The sequence below is a fragment of the Lactuca serriola genome, chromosome 6, assembly GCF_051521515.1.
Source record: "Lactuca serriola cultivar US96UC23 chromosome 6, Lser_US96UC23_V15, whole genome shotgun sequence".
Taxonomy (NCBI): Eukaryota; Viridiplantae; Streptophyta; class Magnoliopsida; order Asterales; family Asteraceae; genus Lactuca; species Lactuca serriola.
Window position 1 is genome coordinate 132,657,373 of NC_136413.1, and position 12,695 is coordinate 132,670,067.

The window sequence follows — 12,695 nt, forward strand, 5'->3', positions numbered from 1 at the left end:
GATCAAAGCATCAAATAAGCATAAGAATTGTAAACTAGAATCATAAACATGGAATAAATTGATAATCAACATAAATCCTTCAAACCCACAATCATTCATTGGTTTTCAGCCAAAGTCAACCAAATAAGGGTATTAGCCACTCATGGCAACAAAGTAACAAGAACAATAATCTAATTGCATAAAGAAACTACCTAAGATTTGGAAAGATGAAAGGAAATGGTTTCTAGCTCCCAAAATCGCCTCTTGCAGGTCTCCAATGGTGGAAAATCGTGAATGAGCCTCTAGATCTGATCCCCCAAGGTTATAGCAAGCCAAATGACCAAAATGCCCAAACTAGGCAGTTGCGCGGGTACCCACGCGACGAAAATTCCACTTGCGCAAATGTTGTTGTAATGCTATTGGTCCTTCATTCCACCACTCCACCCTTCCACTACCAAAGATTCATTTGGTCCCCCCCCCCCTTGTCCATGTAGTTTGAATCCACCAATCATCATTTAGCCACCAAATGGATGCTCCAAGCCCAAAATTAGAAATTTATGATCCATCTTCACAAGCCCAAATAATCCAAGCCATCAACTTTAAAAGCCCAATTCTTCTTCTTTGATTCCGCCAAGCCCAATAATGCCTCAGGAGCCCACTAAACCCGTCTCCAATCAACCCGCAACCGCAACAAGCTCCAAAACCCTGCAAAATTCCTCATGCAACATAAAAAGCACCCTAAAGAAAAATAAATAAAATACAATGCATTAATGATAAAAAAAATCTAAAAATCTAAAATAAACTAATAAAAATAAGGAAATAAAATAAGCTATCAAGACACGATGGACGATTCAACAGATCTTGAAGACGGAGAAGAAGAGAATTCACATGTTTAGATGACGATTTATACTCTGCCTCGCATCCCAAATATGCAGATCTTTGTATCTTTGTGTGTGTATTTGGATTTGTGTATATTTGGGGTTCCATTCTAAACCACTGAACTCAATCTCTTTCATGGTTACAAGTTTAGGATTTAGAAAATTCATATTTTTTTATGTGTTCTTGTATGCTAAATTTTTGATTATTTTTTGTGTGTTCATCTGGAGAGAGAGAGAGAGAGAGAGAAACTTTATTTTTGTTTTATTTGTAATTGTTTTAATAAAAGAAAAATGGAAAATAAAATAATAAGGGGCAAATTCATCATTATAAAAAAGTTCATAGAAAATTGGACTAAACTCGCAACAAAACGAAATTATTGGACCATCCTTGCAAGGCAAACCCATTTTGGACCAGAGTTACTAGTTTTGACATACCATAGGGACCATTCTTGCAATTTTGTCTTGATTTTTTTTGCAATGCTTTATTTGTTGTTTTGGCGACAATTTAAAGCAAAGAATCACCTGCCTTGCTAAATTAAAATTGAGTTATACAGCCTCAAACATGGGTTGTTGGATTTATTTAACTAAAATTTTGTATTTATTTTCATTTTGTTCAAATATGGAATTAGTGATTCCATTCCAACCTTCTTTGCATTTCACATAATGGTAACATACTTTCAAGTTGTATTTTCTTTGTAATTATATAGAAATACTTAATTACATCTGACCAATTTCCAACATTTCTAGCATTACTTACTTAAGTATTCAAGTTAGCATAATTCTTTTTCATCAAATAATCCTAATCCCAATTTCATGTCATGGTTTAAGCAAGCTAGAACACCCACCTATAAAATCCTAGATAAATAAAAAGGTTAAATACAGACCTTATTCGAAAGAAAAATATCACTTGAAGGATATAAATGTACCTTCAAGGCTTCAAGAATCCAAGCAAATAAGTTCATGAATTCTAGATTCCAAGAAAATATGCTCACAAAGTCTTTCATTTCTTCTTAACATATTTTTGATCCAGGAGACCTACAATTTCGCATTGACAAAATCAAATTAGTTTACAACGAAAATAAAATAGTTCACCTTTTGAAAAATCACCTTTTATAACAATGGTAATCGAAAATAGTAAAAATAAAAGTGAATCAAAGAATATGACAATAAAATATTTTAAAATAATACCAGAACCAAAGAAAAAAACAACCACTACCCGCCATACATATTTGATATTTCATTCAAGCATTCTAGCAAACACTTGGCAGGCAAAAGATACAAGGCTTTATTTGGGCACTTCTCAATCTCTGAAGTCGCACAACAATTCATCAATGTTGCAGCTTTTAGTTTGGAATACATTCAAGTAAGCCTAATGGATAAAAAAATGTGTGACATCAGAAAGAAGAAAAAAGAAATAAAAGAGGCAGCAGTCGAACTAAAATGTTCTACTTCTCGAATAACTATAAAAAAAAGTTAATTTAGCTGGAAAAAATCAATGACAACATTATCAAGTGTTATTACCTGCATCTATATATTGATGATGTTTTCAACTTCCTGTAATCAAATGACTTGCTCTTCTCCTCAAACTAGATGCATATGTGTCGCCATTCTCCTCGAATTGAAAATTTAAATATGAAGTTAAAGTTTGAAATCATTCAATCATTCAATTAGACATAAACTAGTTCGTAAATTGGAGGATATTCATGGAAACTGTAATCAGAAAAGGGGAGATATTCATGGGAAAAAATGGAGTCTTTTAAAGGTCATAAATTTGAGTTTGATAGTTTCTACTTTCAAAAAAATTTCATTATTATGGAATTCAAATTAAATGCATAATTTTGGGAAGGGTTTAAATTTTGATTTTGATTTAAGGAGAGGAAGTAACGTGGGTAGACATCATCGTCTGATTTTATGGCCTGATTTTTCGGATTTATAAGGTATGATGATCAAATACAATAATTAACAATTGGGCGGGAAAATCAGTGAGTAAAATGCCAGAAGATTGACATGTGGCAAGGTAGTAGTGTATAATCGCAACACGTGGCAGTTTTTAGGAGTGTTTTATTAAGTATGGAGATATAATTTGAATTAAACCTTTCTTTATAAGATGTAGAGATTAATTCTTGAAAGACCAAAGATTGCTCTTCAGTGTTTTGATTTTGTTTGCGCTTGAATCTTTTCCTTTTCTCAATTTTAGCAAGTTTGAGATTTCCTTTTGAAGTTAAAAAAAGACTTTTACTCAAAAATAGTTATTGATTTATGAAGATGGTAAAAAAGTTTTTTTTTAAAAAAAGGGATAATGACTTAAAAGGGTAATATATTTTTTAATTTGTACATATTTAGTCACTGAGTTTTTTTCGTCCATATTTATCCCTTGAACTTGTTAAACAATACACATTCAGTCATTATGATCGATTACTCTAGGTTAGTCAGGAAAAATGATTTAATAGGGTAATATATTTATCATTTTGTACATGTTTAGTCCTTATTATTTTTGTACATATTTATTCCTTAATATTTTTTTTGTTTCAAAATAAGTCCTTTTTTATTTTTGTATTCATTCAATACTTATTAATGATTCATTTAAGTTTTTTATTACGACATCTTACGTGGGACAATCATTGATGAGGTGTTTCGGGTTGTTGATGTTTATGTCTATCGCGATATCGACTGTTTTGTTGCGTAGGTCTTGTGGTTTGTCTTAGGTCTTGTGTTCTAAATGTCGTAACTTTTTCATACGATATCATATTTTAACGATCTTTATATCCATGTGTTCGTTTTTTTAGTCTACTACAACTTTCGTTAAAATGTAATATATTTTTATTTACGATTTTATAAAAAAACATCCATACATGCAGTAATAAAAAACGTATGGATATAAAGATTGTAAGTAAAAATATATTACTTTTTAACGGGAGTAATATAAACGAAAGTTGTAGTAAACTAAAATACGAATGCATTGATATAAAGATCGTTAAAATATGAGATTGTATGAAGAAGTTATGACGTTCAGAACACATGACCTAAGCAACCAAGTAGTCGAGATCATTAACAATGGACATAAAACATCAAAAGCCCCAAACACATCATTAATGATTGTCCCACGTAAGATGCCATGAGAAAAACCTTAAGAAATCATTCATAAGTACTGAATGAGTACAAAAACAAAAATGACTTATTTTGCAAAAAAAAAATTATTAAGGACTAAATGTATCTAAAGTGAGAAATATATTACTTTATTAAGTCATTTTACCGGCTAACCTGGAATAGCCGATCACAAGGACTTAATGTGTACAGTTTAACAAGTTAAATGGGTAAATGTAGACGAAAAAAACTTAGTGACCAAATGTGTACAAATCAAAAAATATATTAACCTTTTAAGTCATTATCTCTTAAAAAATGTTTTGATTAACAATTGTAGTTGCAAAAGTCAATAAGTTGATAACTTAAAAAGTATGAGATATCTCCAGAAAAGTCCCAATATTTTGAAAATTTTTTTAATGAAGTCCTAAATTTTATTTTTTTAACAAAAAAAATCCCGACTTTTTCACTTTTTGAATAGAAAAACTCAAAAAACCGGCTAATTTATTCACTTTAGTCTTTTCTTGACCTGTTCAGCGGGTCATGGGACACAATTGTTAATTTTCCAAAAATAATGAGACTTTTTTGTAGATTTCATCAAATTTTTATACAATGTATAAACATATTTTTTACATATCTATATCTATTTTTATTTATTTGTGTATTTTTTAAATTATATATATATATATATATATATATATATATATATATATACATGTATTTTTATGTATTTTAAATATATAAACGTATTTTTTTAAATTATTTATATGTATTTTAAACCATTTTACATATATTTTTATATATTTTTATGTGTTATTTTTTATGTATTATGTATTTATATGTATTTATGTATTTTTTTAAAGCTTTCTATATATAGATGTTTATGTATTTTAAATGTATAAACATATTTATATCTATTTTTAAGTATCTTACATATTTTTTATGTATTACTTATTTATGTATTTTTTTAAAGTTTTTTATATAATTGTTTTTGTGTATTTATGTATTTTAAATGTATAAACATATTGTTTTACGTATTTATATGTATTTGTTTTTAAGTATTTTACATATTTTTTGTGTGTTTTTATGTGTTTTTTTTTTGTGTATTATGTATTATGTACTTATATAAATACATAATACATAAAAACACACAAAAAAACACATAAAAACACACAAAAAAATAGATAATTACGCAAAATTTCTTATTAGGAAATTTCATATAAATACATAATACATAAACATCTATATAAGAAAACTAAAAAAATACATAAATACGCAAAAATCCAAATGTGAATTCTGGTCTATTCTAAGACCAAGGAGCAGCATGAGTAGCACTTGAGGGAGGTGTTGGAGACCCTGAGGGCGGAGAAACTTTATGCAAAGTTCTCCAAATGTGAATTCTGGCTGAGAGAAGTGCAGTTTTTGGGGCATGTCATCAATCAGGAGGGTATTTCGGTTGATCCAACCAAAGTGGAGGCTGTGATGCGGTGGGAAGTGTCGAGGAATGCATCAGAGATTCATAGCTTCTTGGGTTTAGCGAGCTACTAGCGGAGATTTATCCAGGATTTCTCCAAGATTGATGTGCCTTTAACCCGTCTGACCAAGAAGAATGTGACTTTTCGGTGGGGTAAAGATCAGCAGATGGCTTTTGAGACCCTGAGATGGAGGTTATGCGAGGCTACAATTCTAGTGCTACCGAAGGGGTTGGACGACTTGGTGGTGTATTGTGACACATTGATTTCAGGATTAGGTGCGGTATTAATGCAGAAGGGGCATGTGATTGCTTATGCTTCGAGACAGTTGAAGCCTCACGAGGCGAATTACCCCACGTACGATCTGGAACTGGGGGCGGTGGTGTTTGCCCTCAAGATCTGGAGGCACTACTTATATGGAGTTCGGTTCACTATTTATACCGATCACGAGAGTTTAAAGTATTTGATGGATCAGCAGAACCTCAATATGCGACAGATGAGATGGTTGGATGTGCTGAAGGATTACGATTGCGAGATCCTATACCATCCAGGGAAGGCCAATGTGGTTGCCGATGCATTGAGCCGCAAGGCGACGAGGTCCCCGATTGGGGACATTTGTATGAGGTTGACTCTGATTTCTCCTTTGTTAGATATGATCAGGGAGGCTCAGGTTGAGGGGGTGAAGAAGGAGAATTGGAAGATAGAGCGGATTCGGGGGTAATATCCTTTGTTTGTTAAGGATAGTCGCGGCCTTTTAACGCAGTGTGGCCGAGTATGGGTACCAATGACTGGGGGAGTGAGGCAGAGGATATTAGAGGAGGCGTAAAAGTCCAAGTTCTCTATACACTTAGAGGCTACGAAAATGTATACGGACTTAAGGCTGAGTTACTGGTGGCCCTGCATGAAGCGGGAGATCGCCTGGTTTGTGGAGCGGTGCTTAACCTGCAGGAAGGTCAAGGCTGAACATCAGCGGCCTCATGGCAAGGTTCAGCCGTTACCCATTCCCATGTAGAAATAGGAAGATATCACTATGGACTTCATTACAAAGTTTCCGAGGACGGCAAGGGGCGTGGATGCCGTATGGGTTATCGTGGATAGATTGATGAAGAGTGCCCACTTCATTCCGATTTCCGAGAGTATATCCGCAGAAAAGCTAGCGGATATTTATGTTCGAGAGGTGGTGGCTAGGCACAGGGTGCCAGTGTCGGTGGTTTCTGATAGGGATGTTCGGTTTACATCTAGATTTTGGAAGAAGTTCCACAAGGAACTAGGTACTCAACTACATTTCAGCACGGCGTACCACCCTTAGACAGACGATCAGAGTGAGAGGACGATCCAGACGCTGGAGGAAATGCTTCGGGCATGCGTACTGGATTTTGGAGGGAGTTGGGATACGTACCTCCCGCTGGCAGAGTTTTCGTACAATAACAGCTATCATGCTAGCATCGAACGGGCTCCATTTGAGATGTTATATGGGCGGAGGTGCAGGAACCCGGTGTGTTGGGATGAGGTTGGGCATCGGGTCATGGGGAGTACTGAGGTAGTGCTCAAGACTAGCGGATTGATTTAGCAGGTGCGCGACCGGTTGCGAGTCTCACAGAGCTGCTAGAAGAGTTATGCTGATCGGCGGTGATCAGCCCTTGAGTTCTAGGTGGGGGACTTTGTATTACTGAAGGTGTCACCCTGGAAGGGGATTATCAGGTTTCGAAAGAGAGGCAAGTTAGGGCCTCGGTTTATAGGCCCGTTCAGGATCTCTGCCCGAGTGGGCAAGGTGGCGTATCATTTAGAGCTACCAGAGGAACTTAGTCAGACAACACCTTCCATGTGTCTCAACTTTGGAAGTGTGTTGCTGACGAGTTTGCAGTCATTTCCCTGGACGATATTCAGGTGGATGGGAGCCTAAACTACGTGGAGAGGCCGGTCGCCATTTTAGACTGGAAGACGAAGGGTCTTCGGAATAAGGAGGTGAAATTGGTAAAGGTGACATGGCAGCATCGAAAGGGTTCTGATTGGACTTGGGAGCCCGATGAGGAGATGCGGGAGCATTGCCCCGATTTGTTCGCAGCTACGGATTTCGAGGACGAAGTCTAGTTTAAGTGTGGGAGAGTTGTAACACCCAAAAGCAGGTATGACCTTAACCTCACGTTTAACAACTTCCTTCACCTTCAAACGTCTTTGAAAACCCTAATATCATTTGTGAGTGTAGCTTGAGCTTTAAGAGTGCATTGGTGGTTCTTTTAGTGTTCATCCAAGAAGAAGAAGTTGCCAAGGAAGCTTGGAGTGTCACTTGGCTTCAAGAATCCAATTATTGTCGACCTTGAGGAGCTTCTGGAGGTATAAAGCTTATACCTTTTCATTTTAATCACTAGATCTTGCTAGGGTTTCTAATCTTGTCATTTTGTTGATCTTGGACACTTTTCTTGTGAGTTAAGCAACTACAGAGGAAGAAGATGACAGATCTGAGGTCCCTTAATCCTTTTCCCCCATAAAAATGGAGTCTTGGTGAGAGTTTTGACCTCATGCATGGGTTAAGAGCTTCAAAATGGTCTTTATGGGGGTGTTGGGACCATTTGATACATGCAAAGGCATAGAGTTGCCAACTTTATGCCTTGGGGCATCTTAATAGGCCTAGATCTGACTTCTGGACGTGAAAGAATCGAGCATTAAGCACTTAATGGAAAAAGTGCTTAATCCGTTAGTACGCTGGGTGTAGATCTGCATACGCCGTGCATAAGTCCCCGAGCCCCAGTACGCTGCGCGTACTAGGGTGGTACGCTGAGCGTACGTTTCGCAGACGGGCTTGGACCTGTTTTGGGCTTTTGGACTATTGGGCCTCACTTGGTTATTGGACTTGGATTGTATTATGTAAATTGTGGGCCATTTTATTTGTTGGGCCTTGGGGATATATCGATTGGGTTTTAATGGGCCAAGAGGCCCATTAATGATATTGAACTTATACTTTGGGCCCATTAGTAAGGAAGGGATAATTGGGCCTCATGAAGGGGTTGGAGTTTGGGTTTCTTTTGACTAAGTAAGGTCCTGGCATTAATTTATTGTTATATTTCAGCACGGGAGGTTTCAGACTGTTAGGAGAGCAGCTTTTGTATTTCAGCGGACAACGGTGAGTCTTCTCACCATACCTATGGGTCTAAGGCACCAAGGCCGCCCCATTATGTGATTATGGTATATGTGCTAGTTATTATGTGTGTTGATATGCTATGTGATTGTGTATTCTGCATGGAAGACCCCGGGGGAGCACGAGGCATTGGGTGTAAGACCATGTGGGGTAGCTCATGACATCCCTAGGTAAAGACCATGTGGGGTAGCCCATGACATTGGATGTAAGACCATGTGGGGTAGCCCATGGCATTCCCTCAGGTTTTATGAATGCATAGCTTATATGATGTGTTTGTAGCTTAATTGTTAATGGGTTATGAGTATGTGATTGTGTGTGGTATGCTCTGGGGAACTCACTAAGCTTTTCGGCTTATTGTTTGTGAATTTGTTTCAGGTACTTCGGAGCCCAAGAGCAAGGGCAAGGCGTGATGACGTGGCATGCACTCTATCTCTCTTTCACTGATATGAATTGGGGGACTCTCTGATGTTTTCTTTTAAATAAATTGTAATGAATGCGGATTTGAAAACAATTAAGATTGGGGCTTTATGATCTATGCAAAAATGATTGATTAATTAAAATGAAAAAAATTCTTGGTCAAATTTGGGTCATTACAGAAGACAATTTGACGTTCCTGGTGACTATGATCATGAAATCAGATTTGGGATAATTAAAAGAATTTCAATTTAGAAGTCATGCCACTTCTAAATCAGAAACACAAATACCGTTGTTTTTGTGTTCTTGAGAGATAGAACAAATCAATGTGTGATTTTCGTGTATATAAGTTTCAACCATTTTTTTGAAACCAGGAAATCTTCTTATACTAGAGGGAAAGTAGTTAAACGGAAGTTGCATCCTTTTTGACACCAAAAACGTTGGTTATTAAGACTCAACCTTTTTCTAGAACCACCATCAGGGGCTGTGCCCCTTGGACCCTGCCAGAGGCGTAACCTTTGGAACCCCTCATCCAGAGGCGCTGCCGTCGGACCCCCGTATTCTCGAGTTCACATTTATCACTCCGAGTGTGCATCTCGCACCTCATATCTCGGTTAGTAAACGGAGCTTAGTTTATCTCATTGTTGTAAAAATCCCGACTAGGTCCCGATTAATCTCCGATTAATCCCTAGGTGCTACTCGACCGATTAAAGGGCGCATAGCGATTAATCCTTGCATACATAATGAGTAAAACATTATAAAACGATGAAATTTTAACATTTTGAAGAAGTTTTATTTCAATGGAAATTATTTGAGGCATGATTAGTATAGTATTAATCATATTAACCTATTTTGTTATCATATTAGTGGTATTTACGAACTTTGATATGATATTAATCATATTTATTTTTTTTAAATTCAACAAATTAGCAATTAATGGTACCCAATTAATCCCTCGATTAATCTCCGCCTTGCCGATTAATCCATTGACCCCAGTCCACTGACTAGCTAACGTCGGACGTTTTTTGTAACCTTGGTTTATCTCATTATTAACAATAATTACATCAAAATATGTTGATAACTCTAAAATCCCCAACATAAATATGTTTAATAATGTGAATATCCAATATTTATTGTTGATTATTTATATTGTATATTTAGTATTTTATATCTATATCAAATGTTTAAAAGATCTTTTATCATTAAATATTTTTTCTATTTATGCATTTCATAAATTAATAATATTATATGATATTATAAGCGAAAATGTCCAAAAGGTCATAGGGGGAATGGATGCTCGAACTTGAGTTGACTGGAGAATCCCCACGCTGATTGAGGATATGGATGGGGAAACAAAATCCCAAAATATAATATTGTGGACAAGGATGATGATACCCTTAGACTAAGGGTATGATCACATCCAACCTACTCAAAAAGTGACGCCACATCAGCGCCACATCACCTCCACTACCAACTCACTAACCCTTGGAAATGGTTACCACTCTACATCATTTTTTATTTATTTTTTATTTTTCAATATTAGAGTAAATTAAATAAAATAATTCAAATAAAACACAAATTAAAAACATTAAATTAAAACACATTTCATTAATTTTAAAACACACAAGATCAAATCCTAAAATATTTAAAACAACAAAAAAAATCTTATATTACTTATTTATCCTAAATTACTTTAAAAAAACACACAACATAACAACTAAAACATAAATATTAGAATCTACTCATACTTAGCATGGACACGTTGTTGGATTTTGAGAAATGTCGCGAGATTTTCGGGGTCGAGATCCGGTAGGGGCTTTGAGTTTATGATTTGAAGATCGGTAAGAGCAAATTTTTGGCGACGAGATTCCTCCATGGATTCGTATTTTCTTTCTAGAAAACTTAAAGTTTTATCTACAGATTCCACAATCCCGTCGTCGCTAGTTGCAGTTGCTTTCCTGCTTGAAGACGCCGCCCGTTTTGCTTTGTCCTTTCCCAGTGGTCGACGGAGTTGGACTTCAGGTAGACCCTCTCCCTCGGCAACATCAACGTCATCATTGAGGTCTAACCAAAAACCCATGTCTGGTTTAGAAGTTCTTGCTTTTTTGTTGGAGCCGGTGGTCGAGTCCGAATGCGATGTCTCCGGATTAAAGACCCATTTTGGACCTTGATGGCAAACTTCCCATGCTTTTTGGTGACCAAATGGTTTACCGTTGTTGGTCACTTTGAATTGGTAACACGCGGTTGATAAAATGTTGAAATCGTTCGAACCACTTTTATGCATATTTTTTAGATTTTCAAATATGCCATTAAACTTTGTACAAATCGCGCGAAGATCACGCCATTTTCCGTTGACCGCGTCGTACGACCGATCCGTTTTCCTTCCAAGTAGCGCGTGAAAGTGATCCAAAACACGATTCCAAAAAACTTTCTCCAGATTGCGCATTGCCTCTTCTCGAATCAGTGGATATGAAAATCCAAGCTTTTGCTAAAGCTTCTTCCTCTTCTTCGTTCCAAGCTATTGCTTTCTTTTTCCTTTTTCCTTTTGGTTGCCTTCTTCGAGATGATTGTGGTGTTTCTTGGACAAGTACATCGCCGTTGTCGAGGTTCACGGTTTGGGATTGAGATAATGGGACTTGAGACGATTGAGTTTGGAATTGTGGATAAACTTGTTGTTGGAAACCTTGGAATTGGGGGGGTGAATTGAGGTTGAGTGAATTGTTGTTGTGGTCGTTGTTGTTGGAAGAATTTTGGTTTGTAGGGAAGGTTAGTGAATAAAGGTTGTTGTTGGATTGGAGAATTCAACAATTGCATATAAGCTTGATAATCACTAAGAGTGTTTGGGGTGTTTAGGGTGTTTGGAGTGGGTGGAGTATTTTGGTTGGGATCCATTTTTTTGAAGAAAAGTGAAAGAAAGTAAGAGTATTTTTTTGATTTGGAAGTGTAAGTGTGAAAGTGTAGGTGAAAGTTTATTATATATATAGGTAAAAGATGTTGTTATTTAAATTTAAATTTTTTTTTGTTTAATATGCGAACGGTCAAAAAAAGAAACATTACACTCTCTCTCCCTTTCATTGGCTGTCTTCGTCCGTGATACGCACCACGCCACAAGGCAGCTACGCGCACCTAGGGCGGTGTTCACGCGTAGGTGACCTTGTCACCTCAGCCCCACTCGTAGCCTTCCAAACTCGATATCGTTTAGCCTTACAAAACCAAATTAGACCGTGTTTAATATTATATATATATATATATATATATATATATATATATATATATATATATATATATATATATATATATATAATAATAATAATAATAATAATAATAATAATAATAATAATTTCACATTATCCAAAATAGGATCCAAATATTTCAACTCAATATTCAGTGCTTCTATTCTAATAACCATTTTGATGTGGTTGTCCTAGAAGCAATAACCTTAGGGATGATGCCCCTTAACTCATTCTCGTTGTTTCGGGAGCAAAATGTCATTGTTAAGAACGAGTAGCGTCGTCAATATGGTCAAATGGAAGATCAAGCTTCACAACTAAACAACGTTCATATCATTGTACGACGCACGTGTATTGCTTCCCTTTAGCTATAACAATAGTCATTGAGTGACTGGTGCATTAGACATGAAGTCATGGACTTTGAATATTTATTAACATGATTTTAGAAGGTCGATCGTAAGGAGAAAATGAATGAAAACTTACATATCTATTTCAATGATTATGT

General features: G+C 36.0%; 1 protein-coding gene across 1 annotated transcript; it reads right to left on the reverse strand.

Annotated features, from left to right (window-relative positions):
- Positions 1-10,698: 10,698 nt before the first annotated feature.
- Positions 10,699-11,406, reverse strand: LOC145060170 (uncharacterized). Its single transcript, XM_079007883.1, has one exon. It carries the CDS (start codon positions 11,404-11,406, stop codon positions 10,699-10,701), a length of 708 nt encoding a protein of 235 aa, XP_078864009.1.
- Positions 11,407-12,695: the final 1,289 nt, after the last annotated feature.

Excerpts from the sequence above, each read along its gene's own strand:
- LOC145060170 (XM_079007883.1), bottom strand. The coding sequence starts at position 11,406 with ATGCGCAATCTGGAGAAAGTTTTTTGGAATCGTGTTTTGGATCACTTT.